General features: G+C 25.5%; 2 protein-coding genes across 4 annotated transcripts in view; both read right to left on the bottom strand.

The window, feature by feature from the left end:
• Nucleotides 1–392: 392 nt before the first annotated feature.
• On the bottom strand, nt 393–6,923 carry LOC136080860 (uncharacterized). Of its 3 annotated transcripts, none has more exons than XM_065798188.1 (2): nt 6,696–6,923; nt 393–1,423 (listed from the first exon to the last, which is right to left on the bottom strand). In XM_065798188.1, the coding sequence occupies exon 2, from the start codon at nt 1,417–1,419 to the stop codon at nt 394–396; it is 1,026 nt and encodes a 341-aa protein (XP_065654260.1). In that variant the 5' UTR covers nt 1,420–1,423; nt 6,696–6,923; the 3' UTR covers nt 393. The 3 variants fall into 3 exon arrangements, with proteins under 3 accessions (XP_065654260.1, XP_065654261.1, XP_065654262.1); XM_065798189.1 differs by lacking the exon at nt 6,696–6,923 and adding an exon at nt 5,787–5,982; XM_065798190.1 differs by lacking the exon at nt 6,696–6,923 and adding an exon at nt 5,672–5,753.
• Nucleotides 6,924–6,982: 59 nt separating this feature from the next.
• LOC100201720 (DNA-binding protein SMUBP-2) overlaps nt 6,983–20,141 on the bottom strand; it is a 29,614-nt gene continuing 16,455 nt past the window's right edge. The window contains exons 10-13 of the mRNA XM_065798187.1: nt 18,790–18,938; nt 17,624–17,747; nt 7,713–8,348; nt 6,983–7,565 (exon numbers count right to left, since the gene is read on the bottom strand). Coding sequence (XP_065654259.1) covers nt 7,075–7,565; nt 7,713–8,348; nt 17,624–17,747; nt 18,790–18,938 — 1,400 coding nt within the window. The 3' untranslated portion in view covers nt 6,983–7,074. The remainder of the gene's footprint in view (nt 7,566–7,712; nt 8,349–17,623; nt 17,748–18,789; nt 18,939–20,141) is intronic.

Genomic DNA, 20,141 nt, shown 5'->3' with positions numbered 1-20,141 from the left:
TATTGGTTGGTGCATATTAGCTAATACCCCATTCACACCTGACAAAAAAACAAGTTTTAACAGCAACATTTTAAACTCATTTTATATTTTTCATTCACAGTAAATATAGAACTGGTTTCAATTCCAGGCAGGAAGCGCAAAAGCTATTTAAATAATACGACTTTGCGATGTTGTTTTAATAAGACACGATTAAGGCGCAATTTATTGTTTGGTGTGAATGAGGTATAAGAAAATAAGCAAATTGAAAACAGTTTAAATTAGAGAAAGAAAAAACAAATATAGGCATAATAAAATAATACGCATTTAAAAGTTAACTTCAATTTTGAATTTATTTAAAATTAAAATATTTAAAAATTAATTATTTATAACCGAACATTAATTGCTTTAAAAAATTTATTTTGAATACTTCCTTGATATTGATTGTTTTAAAATGTTAATTTCTTCTCTTAATTGAGTAAGACTAGATGGTTTTAAAAGATTTTCATCATTCCATTTTCGCCTCTCTTTCAAAATGTCAACAAAATGACTAGAGTTCTTTTTCAGAATTGAAAGATTATCATTAATAGAGCAGTAATGTCTCATTAAACCAGTCAAAGACTTTATGCTCGGTCCAATATTTGACAATTCTAATTTTGGCTGGTTGCACCATATTTCTAGGTCTGATTCAAAACTATAGATAAACAGATTTACCATTTGCAACAATTTTTTTAAAGACAAGTCAAATTTAAAACAATAATTTTCCACATTGTGGTTCTCAAGTTCTTTAAAATTTAGACTTTTTACAAGAGATTCTAGCTCATTTGTTTTTGTAACAAGATCTTCTTTCATTTTTTCAGTAGCTTCAATGAGCATAGTTAAACTTGGAACCGGTTGTTTTTTACACTGGGATTCAATTTCTATATTAAATAAGTGCACATCATTTGAAAACAATTCTTTCGGCTTATGTTCATGTATAAGGGTGTCAATAAATTTACATGTGTGCAAAAATGTTTCTGTTAACTCAAAAGATTGACAACACTTAGAGGATAAATCTTTATTACTTAAACTATTACTATAAGAATAACCAAAATGCGACGTATAAAGAATGTCAATTAAGTCATCCCAAAACTTTAATTGATTTTTTTGTGAAGCTTTACCAGATAACAATTCAGCATAGTTTGTACTACTATGCAATAAAATACTGAGAGCTGTTATTAATTTCTGTTGAAAAAGTTCAGTATGATAATTAGAAGCTTCTAAAAACTCCTCAAATACAGGATCAAAAGTGCACACAACCCACTTAAGCAGTTCAAATCTCAAGTTATTCGAATCAAATAAAAGTGTAGGTAAAGAATGCTCATTGATATTTTCAAGAAACGGACAACTCAACTCATTAAGGCGCTTGTAGATACTATTTATTATCCTACAAAACTTCGACATAACGCTAAACATAAATAAAAAAACACTAAATCACTAACATAAACAAAACTTTTATAGTAAAAAAATGTTTGAGGTAAAAAATACTAGCAAAATAAGTAGCATTAGGTATTAGCACATTCATCAAAAGATATAAGATACTTTTAATACTATAAAAGATAAAGATATAAGAGGTAGTGTGCTGATTTTGTAAAAAATCAGGTACAAAGCTCAAACATCCATGAAAACACTCAATGGAACTGACATAAAAGAGGATTCCTTAATTAAATTAGCATAGGGGAGGTGAACACATACATACACACACACACACACACACACACACACACACACACACACACACACACACACATATATATATATATTCATTTTAAGTTTACATATATATCAGGGCTCGAATTAACGTAAAAAAATCTAATCGCGATTTTTTTGTTGCTCATAACCCCTCCTCCACTCCCGCCGGAAGGGAGGGGGCATTATTTATTTTAACTTATTTATAATAACATATATAATAAGTCTCATTTTTGCATAAGATGTCATAACATTTACGTTCAGCGGTTGTAAAGTAGCTTTAGTTATAATTTACATTATTACTATTATTATATTGCATTAAATCTAACGGCTGTATTTTTGTAAAATCAATGAACTTGATATAATCTTCTTTTAACTATTTCATTTTCTATTTTATTTACATATTTTAAACTGTTTAAAACAACTAGAATATTTAATTTTCTATAAATTTTTAACAGTAAAAAAAATTATTTAAAACTCTAACAAAACAATCTATAAATTTGAAACAGTTATAAAAAACTATTGAAAATGACGAAAACATTATCGTGATAAAATGTTAAAACTTAACATTTTCACAAAACTCGCACAATCACAAACAAGAATGATAATTAAATTCTTATTAAGTAAGTTTTCTTATCTAATTAACCTTATCAAATTCCCATGATATTTCTATCTCTTGCTTTTTCATTCAATGTATTTTTTAATAAAAGTTATGGTTCACTTTTTTCATTCAATAAAATTAAAGCGAAAGAAAAAAATGTGTCTAAATAATAGAATCTTTTACAATCTAATACTTTTTTTGATTGCTAATAGAAAAAGTATTAGATCGTAATCGTAAATATTTTGATCGTTTTGTAATCATTTTACTAGTTTAATGCTTAGAATTTTTCAGGATTTTTAGTAACAAAAAATTATTTTTACTAAGCAAAAAATCATACGCCATTACAAGTTATTATTTAATATTTTAATTTTAAGGGGTTACAATGTGCTAAAATAAAATTAAAAGTTGTCACAATTTTCTTCCTCGCTTTCACTTTCTTCCAAATCTGATATTGTAACTGTCGCTAGATCAATGTCTGTTTTTCCTGACTTTCTTTTTCTTTTTTCCAGATAACAATCAAAATTTGCTAACAATCGTCTAACTTTATCAATATACCATTCGTCCATAGCAGTATCAGGGTCAAATTTGTCAATCTCATGACCTTCTTCACTTATCCGAAGTAGAGATTCTAAGAGATCTCGTCTAAGACAACTTCTCCAATCATTTTTTATGCGATTCATACATGAAAACATTCGTTCTACTTTCGCATTTGTAAAAGGACAAATAAAAAATAGTTCAAAAATATCAAGAATATTTTGGCATTCTTTGACCAAATTTGATTTGGAAAAAACAATTTCCCAAATTTTCAAATAATACTCATTTTGATTGTTACTTATGATGGGAAACATGTATGCTTTTAAAATGATCCACTCATGAAGTATATTATTCAAATCAAATCCTACACCAATTAAAAATTCAGAAAAATGTTCAACAACTTCACCGATAGCTTTATCGCCAAAAGTTCCATCATTCACATTTAACGGCCAGTTATAAACATCAAGCAAAGCTACCAAATGTATAAACAATGGTGATTTTTAGAGAGATTGAAAACGGCCTTCCATACATATGGTAATATTTGCAATAATTAGCTTGTACTCTTGATTCGAATAGGTATTTAACCGTTTGTTTTTTATAAATTTTTTCTTCCTTAAACAATCCATCTTTTTCTTGCATTTGAACATTTTTGATAATTGATTTTCTAAATCTTTAATTTTTATTTTTTTTATTTTATGCTCCGCTTTAAAAAAAAAATTATCGTTACAGAAGTCACTGCAGTTTTATACTGTAAAAGAACACTAAATATTTGCAAATAGAGTATCAATCTTCTAAAATAAAAAAAGAATAATCACGAAAAAAAGAAAGATCGCAAAAAAACAAATTTTAAGAAAAAACTAATCGCGAAGGTGCAAAAAGTAATCGCGATACGCTTAATTCGAGCCCTGTATATATATATATATATATATATATATATATATATATATATATATATATATATATATATTTATATAAATATATATAATATATTTTCATTATACATTATATATATGTGTGTGTGTGTGTGTGTGTGTGTGTGTGTGTGTACAGTATTGTGAAAATTATTTCCATAAAATATTTTTCTTCTATTTGTTGTTATATAACATGTTTTTTATGACTAAACTATAATTAGAAGGATAAATACAAAAAACTTTGTCTTAATAGTGATAAGCTGCTAGTTGCAATGCATTGCATACATTGCAACCAGCAGCTGATCACTATTAAGACAACAAAATGGTTAAAAATGCAAGATCTCAGAGAGAAATGATTGATGTAATAAAGGAAAATGTTAAAAATGCCAAGAAGACAAGTGGCCAACTGATGAGTGATATGGCTACAGACAATGTCCATTTCTCTTTGTCTTGAAATCTTATAAAAACCAATTACTTTCAAATGTCATGTAAAAAAAGCGTTTCTTGTGGGCAATGGAACACAAAAAGTGGACTAAAGAACAATGGAGAAAGATAATATAAATATACAGTTTTTAATTAGACAGTTAGTTATATTTATATAATTGTACTATACTTGAAAATTAAATTGAAGACACTTTACAAATGTTAACTTTTTTATTTATTGATTGCAATATTTATTTTTGGATAAGTCACATTTTGAAGTGCAAGGCCAGTGGTTTGTTGTTCTGCTGAGTCTTTTCATTCCGTATACATTGAACCAACATGAAAAGAAGCTGTTTTGAGGTTTCTCTGTTGACCCAGGAATTTTACCCAGCATACACTAGCATGATAAACTCTGACACTTACATTGAGGATCTAATAACACAACAAGTCTCAGAGATGGTAAAAATGTTTCCAAATGGAAACAAAATATTATAGCAGGGTATGGTCACAAAAAAAGTCAAGAATTTTGTGGTAGAAAGTAACATTAGAACACTTGAATAGCCTGACAACTTCCCAGATCTTAATCCAATTATAACATAAAGATGGCTGCACAACTAAAACTAAACTTACCATCACCCTTCAAATTTGGTTTCAATAACAAGAAACTCTGAACATTTTTGAGAAATTAGTAGATACATGCCAAATTTTGTGTAGAATGTAATAGCAGAACTAAGAGAATACACAAATGGGTTATTTTCATTTTAGAGTAAGAAAACCTAACAAATCGTCGATTTTTATGCAATTAACTTTTATGCAGTTAATTTTTTTAATGCACACATTCAAAATATTGTGAGTGTGTGTATTAACAAAATATGGTGAGTGTGTGTATTAACAATTATACTATAAAAAATGTTTTAGGCAATTAATTTTCACAATACAGTATATACATATATATATATATATATATATATATATATACATATATATATATATATATTAATATATATATACATATGTATATATATATATATATATATATATATATATATATATATATATATATATATATATATATATATATATATATATATATATAAATATGTATATATATATATACACACTCATATATAAATGTGCAGCATTAAATGCACACTGATGACATTACTTCAGTACATACATAGACCATCTTGCTATTAAGGGTTTGGCTGGGAGCAGGGCTGTCCCAAATAGATTTTAAAGAGGGGCATATCTGTTTTTTACCAAGGAAATTAAAAAAAAAAACGTTTTTGCCGACTAAGATCTATATTTAAAAAAAAGTTCTCCTTAGCTGACATTTGCCGATTGCCAACAATAAATCAAATTTTGCCTACTCTGGTGTCCAATATGCCAACTAGTAAAGTTATAGGGCAGTTAAAAATTCACATTTTAAAAATTAAAGTGCAAAAATATATTCCGAAATTGCATCCTTAGGTACAAATTATTTGTAATATATACATACAAGGAAGTGCCACTATCAAACTAAAAGCTTGGGTAGCAATTGTTTTTTTTATTATTCTTTGTTTTTTTTCTTTTTCTAAAATAATAAAATGTTGCAACCATAAAAAGCAACTTACCATACCACAATAATAATAAAAATTGAAACACAAAACCAAGTAGATCCTGATGTGCGGATTAATTAACCCAAGTCAATAACATAGAAAATATATGAACAATCAAAAAGTAAACAAAACATTTTAAAGCCTTAAATGACAAAAGGTAAGGTTTCCATAGTTACCTTATTTTGATTATGCTAATCTATCAAAAATGTAAACAAATTATATATATATATATATATATATATATATATATATATATATATATATATATATATATATATATATATATATCAACCCTCGGAATTAGGGTATGCATTCGGCAATGCCGACCTTAAAGTGTTTGAGGTTGGCAAAAAATTGCCGACCTCGTTTCTATGTTTTATGGTAAGACCTTTGTATCAAATTTTTTTTGCTGACCTCTAAAAGATTTTGGTCGACAAATTATTGTTGACCTCATTTTTCCTAATTCCGAGAGTTGATATATATATATATATATATATATATATATATATATATATATATATATATATATATATATATATATATAATTGAGATTTAGTATCTAGATTAAGAAAATGTAATATGTAATGCATATGCAAGACTTTGTATAGCTGACAGTAGCAGGAGGAATTTTATTAATTAGATTAACATTTTGAAAAAAGTAACATTAAAATTATGTAAATGCTCAATAATAAAATAAAATAAAAAAATAAGCATTGAAACTCTTTAAAGGCAGTATGATAAAATAAATTATTTTATCATTCTAATTTTAAAGAGCTTCAGAAACTTAAAAATTTATTTAATTAAAAAATTAAAATACAAATAATAATAAATAAAAATTAGGTTAATACAATCCTTATTATAAACTATTTATAAATTATTTATAGACCTTATTTACCTTACAAGTGAAAATTATGATACACTTACAGGTGAGCTTCCAAACAAGTTTCCAGGTGAGCTTTGTTAAATAAGTAAGGTAATTTAATATAATGGAAAAAAGACTTTTATAATGAAAATATTAATTATGAATCCTGAACTCAATATGACATCTTTAACCAATCGTACAAATCTTGCAAATATCTGTACAAGTATTTAATATATTTTCTTAAATTTCTTTTTAATTTCTTTTAATTCTTGTTAAAACAAAACAAGAGGTTAAACAGTTTCAAAGTACAAAGAGTCTTGAAATATATTTAAATAACTAAAAATCAAGGTTTAAAAAATTTATATATATATATATATATAAAAATACACATATATTTAAAATAAAACATGACAAAAAATTAGAAAATTACAAAAAACTCTATCATTGCTTTTCTTCTGGTATTTTCTTCCTTCGAGATTTTTCCATCTCTGTAACTTTTTTTTTTAAAGTATTTGTAAGTTGAGACTTTTTAATGTTATTCAAATGCGAATGAGTTTTATGCATATCTTGACGAGCTTTAAACTTTGCTGCTTCGGCACAGCCATGTATCTCAGCTTGATGGTGAGACAAACAAAATGTTTTGTTACAAAATTGACAATGCTGCCCCAGCAACTTAATGTTCTTTTTACATTTTTGAAAGGAACAATGAGAGTTTATCTCAGCAAAAGATTGAACTAATGTATCAAAATCTTCAGGAACAACTGGCTGTTTATGAGTTTTCTTTTCCTTTTTTTGAGGTAATAAATCTTTGTGTTTCTGTTTAATATCCTTTTGGCATCTCAACTTATGTAGCTCATAATTTTTTTGTGGAACTGTTGATAAACAAGTTTCACACAACAACATGTCTTGTTTTACAGGCTTGAATGTGCTTTCTATACAATAAAAAATAATCATTATTATAACAATTTATAAATACATAATATTATAAATATTATAATATTAAACATAATATTATAAATAATTATAAATATATAATATATTAATACATAAAATTTTTATTAAAAATCCTAAACAAATACCAGGAATCTTTTTCTTAATAATTATCTTTCTTTGTGCTGACTTTCCAAAACTTTGATGTTCCAGCAAAAACATTTCTGCTAATTCATGCACAAGGGCTCTTTCAGATCCAGTTAGAGTTTCAGGGAAAGAAAACTCATTATTCGGACTTTCTATAAACTCTTTAATAATATCCATAATAGAATCTTTATTTAAAGTTATTTTTGAGCTACTTTTGTTGATTTCGTTTTGCGTGTCAATTAACCCATGTTGTGTGATAACTAATTCAGGAGCAGTATAATCATTTTTATCAGGTTTATTATTTGATAATAAACTGTTAGAATTTAAACTTTCTGAAGCCTGCACATCATAAAAATTGTGTGAAGAACTTTGATCATTTGCTTTCAAAGTTTTTAAAACATTTGACTGCAGTATAAAGGGCAACTCAAACTGTTCATTTGTAGTTAAAGCTGACACTGTATTGGTACATAATTGCTTTGCAAAACGTACATCTGCATTTTTGTTCATGTACTCACAAAATTCAGCAAGAAACTTATGATGTGATACAGTTTGAGTATCACATACAACAAACAAGTGTCGTCTTGCACGAGTAATTGCTACATTAATACGTCTATCCTCAGATAAAAATCCAACTTCTCCTATAAAAGAATATACATATATATATATATAAATATATATATATATATATATATATATATATATATATATATATATATATATATATATATATATATATATATATATATATATATATATATATATATGTAAATTATGTTAGTGCATTTTACAAATAAAGTGCTCAATGTTCTTAAAGAACAGAGCAATAATAAATTAGTAAAAAACACTTATCTAACTTTTTTCTTCTACTTGAAGTTTCACCATTGCTGGATCATTAGGAAGAGACTCTTCCTGATGATCCAGCAATGGTGAAACTTAAAGTTGAAGAAAAAAGTTAGATAAGTGTTTTTTACTAATTTATATATATATGTATATATATATATATATATATATATATATATATAAATATATATATATATATATAAATATATATATATATATATAAATATATATATATATATAAATATATATATATTTATATATATATATATATATATATATATATATATATATATATATATATATATATATATATATATATATATATATATAAATTAGTAAAAAACACTTATCTAACTTTTATCTTCGACTTGAAGTTTCACCATTGCTGGATCATCAGGAAGAGTTATATATATATATATATATATATATATATATATATATATATATATATATATATATATATATATATATATATATATATATATATATATAAATATATATATAAATATATATATATATACATATATATATATATATATATATATGTATATATATATATATATATATATATATATATATATATATATATATATATATATATATATATATATATATATATATATATATATATATATATATTGTTTGATTTAGTGTTGTATTAAAATAATACAAAACTCTTGTTCGTTGAAAAGTGCTTAATATTTAGGAAATTTATTTTGATTATATTTAAATTTCAAAACAGAGCAATTTATAATTTATAATACAACCCAACAGCAAGAGTTTGTAACCTTTGTTTGAACGAGAAGTTCCAAATTTTGATGTATAAAGGAGAAAACATATTAAATACAAGAGGAGTGAAAGGAGTGAAATAATATCGAAGTACAGGCACAAAAATAAGTTCCTTATTTCCTCTTTTGATACCGAAGATTGATCCTGGTTGGTTTACATCACATTATACTTTCAAAATTTAATGGTTTTTAAACATAAGCAACAAGCAACTCTGTGTATTTATACAACTCGACATTAATGAATTTTACCCATCCATCACAAAAGACATACTAACAACGCTTTAATATTTGCAAAACAACACACTGAAATCAGCAATCAAAAAATTAGGGTCATAAATCATTGCAGAAAATCGTTTTTATTTTTTAACAATGAAACCTTGAAAAAAAAGATGTATAACGATTGTTTTTACGCCACAATGGGATGTTTTGACGGAGCCGAAGTGTGTGAACTGGTGGGTTTATATATTCTAGACTCTTTATCCAAAACCATCACTAAAAATGATATAGGTCTTTACCAAGACAATGGATCAATGGTAATTCGCAAAAAAAACTGCTGCACAGTTAGACAAAGTCAGAAAAAGTATAATTTAGACATTTAAAAACATTGGACTCCTAATAGAGATTCGAGCCCATCTAATCACAGTTAATTTTAAGTAACTTTTATTCTTAAAAAAAAATTTTGTAAAAAAAAACTTTAAAAAACAAAATGACTAACATTTCTCTACATTCACACTGAATCAAACCACCCGCCTCATGTCCTTAAGCAGGTCCATTAATGATCGACTATCGCAAAATTCTTCCAATGAAAAAATATTTAACGCATGAAAAACGAAATACGAATAAGCACTTAAACAAAACAGTTTTAAAAACTTTAACTTAAAGTACAACCCAAAAGATAAGACCCCCCAAAAGAAAAAGGAATATAATTTGGTCATAAATCATAAAAAGTCACCAAAAAAAAAAAAAATTCAAAAAACACAACTGAAAATTTCCCTTGTAACTGCAAACAAAAATAAATATTCTAAAGCAACAAACATAATTTACAAATGTATAATACCTTCCCCAAACACATCCAGCAAAGCATACATTGCAAACCACAAGCAATCATTTACAAATAAAAAACTTTTAAATGCAGCCACTCTCTCAAAATATTTATAGGAAACTAGGGAAAAACTCAAAGAGACACCAGAATTAACTTGGTCTATCCTAAAAAGAGCTCCTGCTTACAACAACACAACAAAAAGTTTACTTTGTTTATATGAAAAACTAATAATTTTACTTTAAAAAAATGCTGAAGAGCTACTTTACAAAAAAACAGAGTTAATTTCGAAATGCAGTCACAAAAATAAATTTCTATTAAGCAACCACAGATACACGCACTTGTAACAATAGTTTCTCTGTATAGTTTTTTATGTATAGTTTTACGTAACTAGTTCCAATTGTATATAATTTTTTAAAGAAAAAACTATATTTGTATTTCACCTAATGATTGCAATAGCATGAAACTTAAAGTTGTGAAAATCATGTAGTTTTATTTTCTACTATATTATAGCTCTGACTCAGTTCATCAAGCCTTTCTTGATAGTATAAGCACAAAACAGCATCACTATATATATATATATATATATATATATATATCTATATATATATATATATATATATATATATATGACTACATTTCATCAAACTTAGATTTTGGTTTTCCAGTTGATGTTTTTTGTTGAACTTCACACAAAAGATTGCTAGCAAAACTGAAACAATACGGCTTAGATTCTCTGGGTTTTAAATGGATTAAGGCTTTCCTGGGAAGCAAAAACAAAGAGTTGTTCAAGGCGAAATTATTTTTGACAGGTTTATGGTTTTCAGTGGTGTACCACAAGGTTGTGTGCCACACTTTTCTTGCTTTTATATTAATAATTTTAATTATAATACTTGAATATGAAATATTAACATTAATATATTAACATTATTGTTTTATTATTAATATTATTTTATTATTGTTGTTTTATATTAACTATTGTTATAATTATAATTATATATTGGTATAATTATAATATTTATAACTTGGTGAAATAAAATTTTAATATTTATAATTTGGTGAAGTTTAATAATTTGGTGAAATACTATAATTATTATTGTATATTAATTATAATATTTCACCAAACAATATGCAGATGATACAAAAAACTCTTGAAAATATCTACAGAACTATGTACTACTAAACTTCGATTTGATCTAGATAATTATCTTAAACTTTATTTAACATCTTAAAAGTTATGCATTATTGCCATAACAACATAAACATTTCATAATAAATAATTAGTATTCAATTGACTGAATCTGATACAGAAAGAGATCTTGGGGTGCATTTCAGTACAAATCTGGAATGAATATCAAAATGAAATTGAAATTAAAAGTGAAAAAATCAAATTATTACTGCTTCCAAAAAAGCAAACCAAATACTTGGTCGCACCAAGAAATCTTTTGCTCATTTTGATTGTAAATTTTATTGTAAATTACTTTGATTGCTTTATTTAACTTTATTTCTTCCATTAGTAGAGTTTGCAGATTACAGTTTGGTCTCTCTTTCTAAAATCAGATTGTGACAATATAAAAAGAATCCAGCACAAAGCTAATAAACTCGTATCCTTAATCCAATTTCTTTCATATGAAAAAAAACTTGAAGCATTTAATCTAACTACACTAGTGGAAAGGAGACAAAGAGGAGACCTGATAGAAATGTTTAAAATTATGCATAATATTGATAAACCAAAAAAAAAAAATTCCCTCCATCCCACAATAGTTGTCACATTTAGATACTTTTGGTCCAATTATTGAAAATTTATGCTACTCAATTTTTTTACTGATTTTTTGTTAAAGATTTGCTAAATTTGTGCTGTCTTTTCTAAAAGTACAAATTTAAAAAAAATATTTTTATATAAAAATATATAAAAAATATTTAATAAATTCACAACAATGTATTTTTTTTTGTTCCACATTACTTGTAACATTTTGTCATTTTTTTTGTTCCACATTACTTAAATTGTTTCTCCGAGCAGCTTTTCGTAAAGGTTCGTGTTTCAAAGTTATAGAGTTGAGAGAGGGTTATAACCACTATTAAGTAGCCTAATCATCTGTAGTGGCCTTCTCGGCCTTGAGGAGGTGAATAACAAAAAGAAAAAAAAGAAAAAAAAAACTTGTCACATTTCATCACTTTTTTTTGTTCCACATTACTTTTCTTTCCACATTACTTGTCATATTATGTTTGTTCCACATTACTTGTCACATTTTGTTTTACAGTGTGAATATTTTTCAATGCTAAGCCTAATTTAAAAAATAATGATTCTGCTTTACAAGAAAAATCATTATTTGTTCTTTACAAGAACAACTCCAAATATTCCAGACTTGAATGGTTTGGATCTTGGATTTTTTACCCAGATGGTCACTAAGAATATCGATGATTTAATTAGTGTAGTAGTTACAGCTATATAACAGTAGGATTAAGACACAGTATAGTGTATTCTTAACACTACAAATGTGTATGGAAAATATCATGTTGTCAAATGAAAACAACTTTTATAAGATTACTCATAAATAAATAAAAACTTTAAAGAGAAAGTCGATTCCCCATGATGTTAAAATGTAATGCTGAAGCCATGGAGAATACAAAAAAAGTAGTGGAGAATACAAAGATACAAACAAAGTTGTTGAAAATACTAAAAAAATTTTATTTATTGAATAACTTAAATAAAAGTTATAAAGAACTTTGTTTTCTAGTGCTCTATTTTTCTGCTATAAAACTGTAATATTTTTCAAGCTTGTGACTTAATCACCTATTTTCAACTGCCCAAGTTTGTTAGAAAGTCTTGAGTAGACCCTTTTCAATAAACTATTACTTTTGAAATATGGTCTAACACAAGCAAAACTATAGCTATAAAAGTTCGATCTTTGCAAATGTGACAAATATTATGGAACAAAATTTATGCATCAAATCTGACATTTATTGTGTAAAGGAGGAAGTATTTGTTTTTTAGTTATTAAAAACCAGTTGTGAGGTCACTGTTAAAAATATTTAAAGGAAATGAAAAGGCATAAGCACCAAGAAAACTTCTTTAATAGAATAATAAATAATAAGCAACAATGTGTATTTTTATGTTAATTCACCTCCTCAAGGCCAAGATAGACACTACAAACGAGGAGGCTACTTTAATTGTGGTTACAACCTTCTCTCAACTCTTCAACTCTGAAACACGAACCTTGACAAACAAGGCTGCCGTGCATGAAAAATAGGCATTATCACAGAAAATGTTTTAAGAAAGTATTTATTGATCATTAATAAAAGTCTTTATATAAAATTAAAAATTTTTTTTTTAATAAAAATTATAAAAATTTTATTTTTGATTAAACTTTAAATAAATTAATCAACATTTAACATTTATTTTTCATATTTTTAGTTTTCCATGCTTTATATAAAGACTTTTATTTATGATCAATAAATACTTTCTTAAAACTTTTTAAATGTGACAATGCCAGTTTTTCCATTGAGGTTTTTATATTATATATATATATATATATATATATATATATATATATATATATATATATATATATATATATATATATATATATATATTTAATCGTGATATATATTTAGTCTTCTTAGTAAATTAGGAGGTTGTTTAAAAGCTAATAAATAATGTAAATTTAATCAACTAAATAAATTCCAGGTTCGTTGTTGACCGGTAACCTTGATCTGTTTCTTGATGTTAATAATGTCTTTAAATTGTGACTAAATTTAAAAACATAATATTGTAACCAACTTTTGGGAATATTTTTGTAAGATTTGGAATAATCATGATATCCAAGGTAAAAAGATTGAATCTGAATTTGTTGGTATTTTATTTTTATTTGCATTAAAGGGATTATATTAAAGGAATTATAGGGATCTAATTTATGTTGGTAGATCATTTTATTCAAACTAGGTTAGCAATGACTTGAAGCTGATTTTTGTAGTAACCATTTTACTAAAAATGTTGATTAAAAAATTTATCTCATCTAAAAGACACATTTCTCTACAAATGTAGTAAGCTCTATGAGTATAAATTTTGAATATTGATTTTAAAACTTCTGGATCATGATTAAAGTGAGGTTAAATCATGATTACAGGCAGGTTAAATCATGATTAGAGTGAGATTAAATCATGATTAGAGTGAGGTTAAATCATGATTAGAGTGAGGCTTAATCGTGATTAGAATGAGGTTAAATATTTCTTGTAAAGAAATGATGAAATGAAATGGAAGTTAGAATGACATTACCTTATGAAATGAAATGACCTAACCTTCTATTTCATTTTATCAGTCTTCTAGGGATAGTCAAAACCCTCTATTTGCGTGAATAAAAACTAAAAAAAAGCAGAAAAATAACTCTGGCGTTTCAACAAATTTCCTTATTTAACCATCCTAACATTTTGGGGAGTGCTTTACAAGTTTTGCCAAAAAAGAAGTCCTCAAATTCTCCAATTTGCCCACTGCAGATAAATAGTCTAGAGATAAAAAGTCCCATTTTGCCAACTGCATATAAAAAAAAAGTACTAATTTGCCGACTGAAGGTACAGATGTGGAGGTTGTACTGCTTTTCAAGAGGATCAAGAAGCAACCAGTTTACAATTGAGCAATCCAAATTTATGCCATCGATGCCAAAGATGTAGTTAATGATAATGATTCATGCCTTTGATTTTTAAACAACTGGTCACTCAATAATTCTTCTTTTAAATTAAATTTCCATTTTAAAATTTAAAAACCTTTAGCCATTATAAAAAATAGAATGAAAATACAGTATGAGTCCAAAGCATTTTGACAACCATTGCATGATTTACTTTAATGGTACAAATAGTACAAAACTATTTAATCTCAATTTTTCATTAACTTAATCTATTCCAACTTTTGTATTTTTTATTTTACATTTGGTTATTAAAAAGTAATTGAAACCCTTTTAATTTTTTTTTTAAAACATATACAATGGTCATAATCTACATCTACAATGGTCTCATAAAATATAGATTGAGGTCTTGATTATTATATTATAACTTATGATTCAAATATTTACAGATTACTGAAAATATTTACAGATTACTGATTGAATAAGCTAATGAATGGTTATTATGAATTTTGTTAGTTTTTGTTATATATATTTTACTTTCATGCCACATTGTGATGACACAGAATGACATCATGTTGTGATGACACAGAATGACATCATGTTGTGATGACACAGAATGACATCATGTTGTGATGACAACAGAATGACATTTTTTTATAGTATAAGTTTGAGATTGTAAAAGTAAAAGAATGCAAATATATCATTTCAAAACGTTTCATTCATACTTTCATTTTTAGATTTTTATAAAAGTGTAAAAAACATATTGTTAGTATTATATATTTAAGTGTTTATATTAGTTTTTATTTGTGAATAAGTTATGAAACAACCTTTAATAAAACTAAACATTCATTTTTGTACTTCATTCACATATTTCATTTAAACGTTTATTTTGTTAAAATAACTTTTTCAAAAATTAAAAATAACTTTTTCAAAAATAAATTAGTGAGTTGATCTAAATATTGAGACTGCAGTTAAAGCTTACCCTAGTCTTACGTCTTTTTTAAGTAGTCTCTAAACACATTTTTTAAAGTTCATACAGTCTTTCAAGCAAGTTCTGCAAGCAAATTAGAACTGAAAATCTTTCTTAGCTTAAAGGAGAACTTTCTTTGTTCTTTATTTAATCATACAATTTAATATTTGTTTAATTTTATTAGTAATTTTAATTAATAAACATTTGTTTGTTGTTGAGTTTTTGTTTTTTAATTTACTTAATCCGTTTAGATTGTTAAGATAAAGTAGTATTTTTAGTGCTAAGAAATTTGCGTTTTGGATCAGTTTTGTCTTAAGCATTTTTTAGAACACTTTTGATGGCTTACAAAGCAAGTTTTTTTTTACTTTATAGATCAACTTAAAAAACTAAAAAAGAAGCTGAAGAAGAAGCTGAAGAAGAAGCTGAAGAAGAAGTTGAAGAAAAAGTTGAAGAAGAAGTTGGAGAAGAAGCTTGAAGAAGAACTGAAGAAAAAGCTGAAGAAGAAGTTGGAGAAGCTGAAGAAGAACTGAAGAAGAAGCTGAAGAGTTTTTAGATTTAGTTTCAGAAAGTTTACCATTCAGATTTATTTTAAGATTCTATTTATATTAAACATAAAAAACTAAAATAAAATAAGACAATGATATTTGTTGACATATATTGACAGTGTATATATATGTGATTTCAGTATATTTAACAAATATATTTATATTATGTTAAATAGTATATTTCTCTATATCTATATGTATATTTTCTCTTTGGAAAAATAATTAGAAATAGGAAACATAAAAGAACTCTGTTACATGTTATCAGAAATAAATGATTATGGTTCTTCATTTTTTTCTTTTGCTTAGTACTTCTTAAAAATAGAAATTTTGTAAGAATAAGCGAAAAAAAAATGCAAAAAGGAATTAAACAATTGGTCACCATAATTTTTTTTCTAAAATATTCTAATAGATTACTATATCAACAGCTGTTTCAAAACATTATATTGTTGTTTAGTTAATAACCCTATCATATTGAAGACTACTTATCATCCATAACTAAATACTATAGGAGAGACACAAATCACATTTTTACAAAAATCTCATATGAACAATGCCTATGTATGCATTAACAAATTAATGAACCATGTAAAAATGACACTTTCAGTTTAGTTTTTTATACTATTACCAGTTCTTTTGTTTCTCATTGTACTTTTTAAAAAAGTGTATTGTACATGTATGTACTACAAAATAGATGTGCCATAAACCTAAGAACGTGCTGCATGCTGCCTTAATTGTTAATTGCAACTGTTAACTCTTGGAGCAGTCTTAATAGCACAGCAATCAAGTCAAAAATATTAACAAACACATACTGCTGTTGTAGTTTTTTTTGTATGTAGTTTTTATCCATCTTATCACAGAGTACCCCTCCCTTATTACCAATGGCGCTTATTGGGCTAGAGCAGGCGTAGGACCACAGACTTTAACCACTGCACCAACCTTTAAAGCAACTCTTTGTTATTAATCTATAAAGCTTTGTTACCAACACAAATATAAATTTGTTATTCCATTTTACTATTTATTTCTTTATGTGTTGATATGTAAATATTACATTATATTAGTCCACATATGCATGTAGATAATAGTAAATACGTATATACAAAAAAGATTCATACCACTATCATTAGATCTGACCATTGAAATTAAAATTGCTTCCTTCTCTCTTCCTTGGAAACCATCAACTGAATTAATTTCTATTTGAGAGTTTACTTGATTTATACTTTGTCGCAAAAGTTCAACCTGAAATTTATAAAAAGTTATTATTTTAAAATAATTTAAAAATTTTAATATCCATAGGGGCTTCAGCATATATATCAACTCAGGGCTTGGTTGTATGCAGTATGTACATTTATAAAACAAAAATAAAAAAAATTTATTATGATTCCTCTTTTTCATATTTATCTTAAAACTCAAAACTCATAAACTGATACTCTTATTGTCCTGGAGTTTTGGAAATTTTGTTGCTATTCTTAGAAATAAAATTATTGTCTATTTTAGCACTAATGCTCACCACCCCCCACCCTTCCTTTTAAGATAAATCTAGTTAAACACCTAATATATAAACAGCAAAAACATATATTATATAAAATTTTTTGTATTTATTTTTTGAATAAATCTAAAAAAGGTTGCAGGCAACAACTACTTAAATTGGGAGTTATTAAAAAGCAGAGATAATGACTGACAAGCCTTAAATGACTGTAAATTATCGGTAAAATATGAGAAATATATATGAAATATAAAACCTAGTATATCGTAAAACCAAGAAAATACAGAGGTACGAAAATTTGTATTAATGAGAATCGAACTTGGTACATAAAGCTTATAAATTGCAAGGTAATGCTAAGTTCAGAAAAAAAAATTCAGTAGTCATGAATTCACAGATTTTCAACTTTGATTATTTTAGTTTAACTTTTTAATACTAAAACTTTAATACTATTATATCGAACTCTCATTGCTTTGAATTATATTTAGAATGCATAGCTGCATTCTAAATTTAGATCTTTGTTGTAACTTCTGATTTGAAATTAATGGAGCCAAAGTATTTATTTTTATTTATTTAAATTATTTTTATTTAACGCTCTTATCTTAATTTTAATAACAAACATAAAAACAATTTATATAAAAATAACAAAAATATATATCATACTAATTTATAAATATTATATATATATATATATATATATATATACATACATATATATATATATATATGTATATATTTACACACACACACACGCATATATACATTTAATTTATTTGCTTAAAAAAATTTTAAGTGAACCTGTAAGTTATAAGGTGTTATAATACCAATATCTTTAGGACTAACACCAGCAAGCAAAAGATTCTCAACATGTTCTTTTACTATATCTACTTCATTTGGATTTCCTTTAGATTGCTCATCCTCATGCTCAAGTTCGTAAAAATAACACCCTATGTTAAAAACAGTAGCCTAAATTTAAAAATACTACCCTATATTTAAGATAATCGAATTAGGTGAGGCTCATTAGCTGCGATGAAGGGAACTTAAAACAAAGATATGATGATGATGATGATGATGATGATGATGATGATGATGATGATGATGATGATGATGTAGAACAGTGCTGTAAAGTCAAGAGTATTTAAATTAAAAAATACTTTTATTTTTTACAGTAGTTTGCAACTATAAGAAGATAACTGGGTAGACTGGGTTCTACTTGTTAAAGATTGATTCAGTTGCTTAAAACTCTATTTTTAAAAAGTTATGATGTTAATGACCCTATAAATGTCAAGACATTGTAACAAGTTATGAGTTTGCTTTCAGTCTAACATTTTTATAATCTATATATTCTATAATAAGTTTTAAATTACATAACAAAAAAGCTTTACAATTTTGCATTTAATGAAAATGCAAAGTTTATGAAAGTTTAAAAAACCATACTCTTTAAAATACTTAAACATTTGTATTTGATCATCCATTCTTCAGTTTTACAAAAATAGTAAACACAACTTTTTAGTCTATCTTCATAACTATATCTGCTCAAACTTTCAATTCTAGTTGCTCACCGTCGTTGGATACAAATCCAAAATATTCATGTATTTACAATACCTTTAACATCAGCTTTACTAACTTTTAACAAGAACATTAACAAAACATCGTTTCTAGCATAAATAGTTCACTGTCTTATATAGCTCTGTTTTGTAAATAATCAATGTAATTATCTAAAATGCAATGATGAATTGTACCTGTAAATATCGGAAGTTGTCAGAAATGTGGAATTGAATCAGGTATCTGTGGTTGCTGAGGAAGATACATAACATTTAAAAAAAATTAAAATAATAATGTTAAGTATATTTATATTATATTTATCTTCTGCAGATTCAGTTTGATACAGCACAAATATGTTCTACTTTAAATTTTAAAATTTATTCAAAACACATTTCAGACAAAAATAACCTCTATTGACAATGATAAATTAAAATATATTATATTTCATACTTTGTTTTGAAAATTTGGAGGTTTAATGATAAATACAAATTGTTAGTAATGATAAATAAAAACAATGCAACATTGCTTTATATTTTTATTTTTTAAAAATCATAAAAAAATACAAAATAAAAGCAAAAGATAAAAAATACAAAAAAAAATACAAA

The sequence above is a fragment of the Hydra vulgaris genome, chromosome 05, assembly GCF_038396675.1.
Source record: "Hydra vulgaris chromosome 05, alternate assembly HydraT2T_AEP".
In the NCBI taxonomy this organism is placed as follows: Eukaryota; Metazoa; Cnidaria; class Hydrozoa; order Anthoathecata; family Hydridae; genus Hydra; species Hydra vulgaris.
Note: the sequence above shows the minus strand (reverse complement) of the source record. Positions and strands in the feature narration are given on the sequence as shown.

Bases quoted from the DNA above. Each gene is read 5' to 3' on its own strand.
- LOC136080860 (XM_065798188.1), bottom strand. From the start codon at position 1,419: ATGTCGAAGTTTTGTAGGATAATAAATAGTATCTACAAGCGCCTTAAT.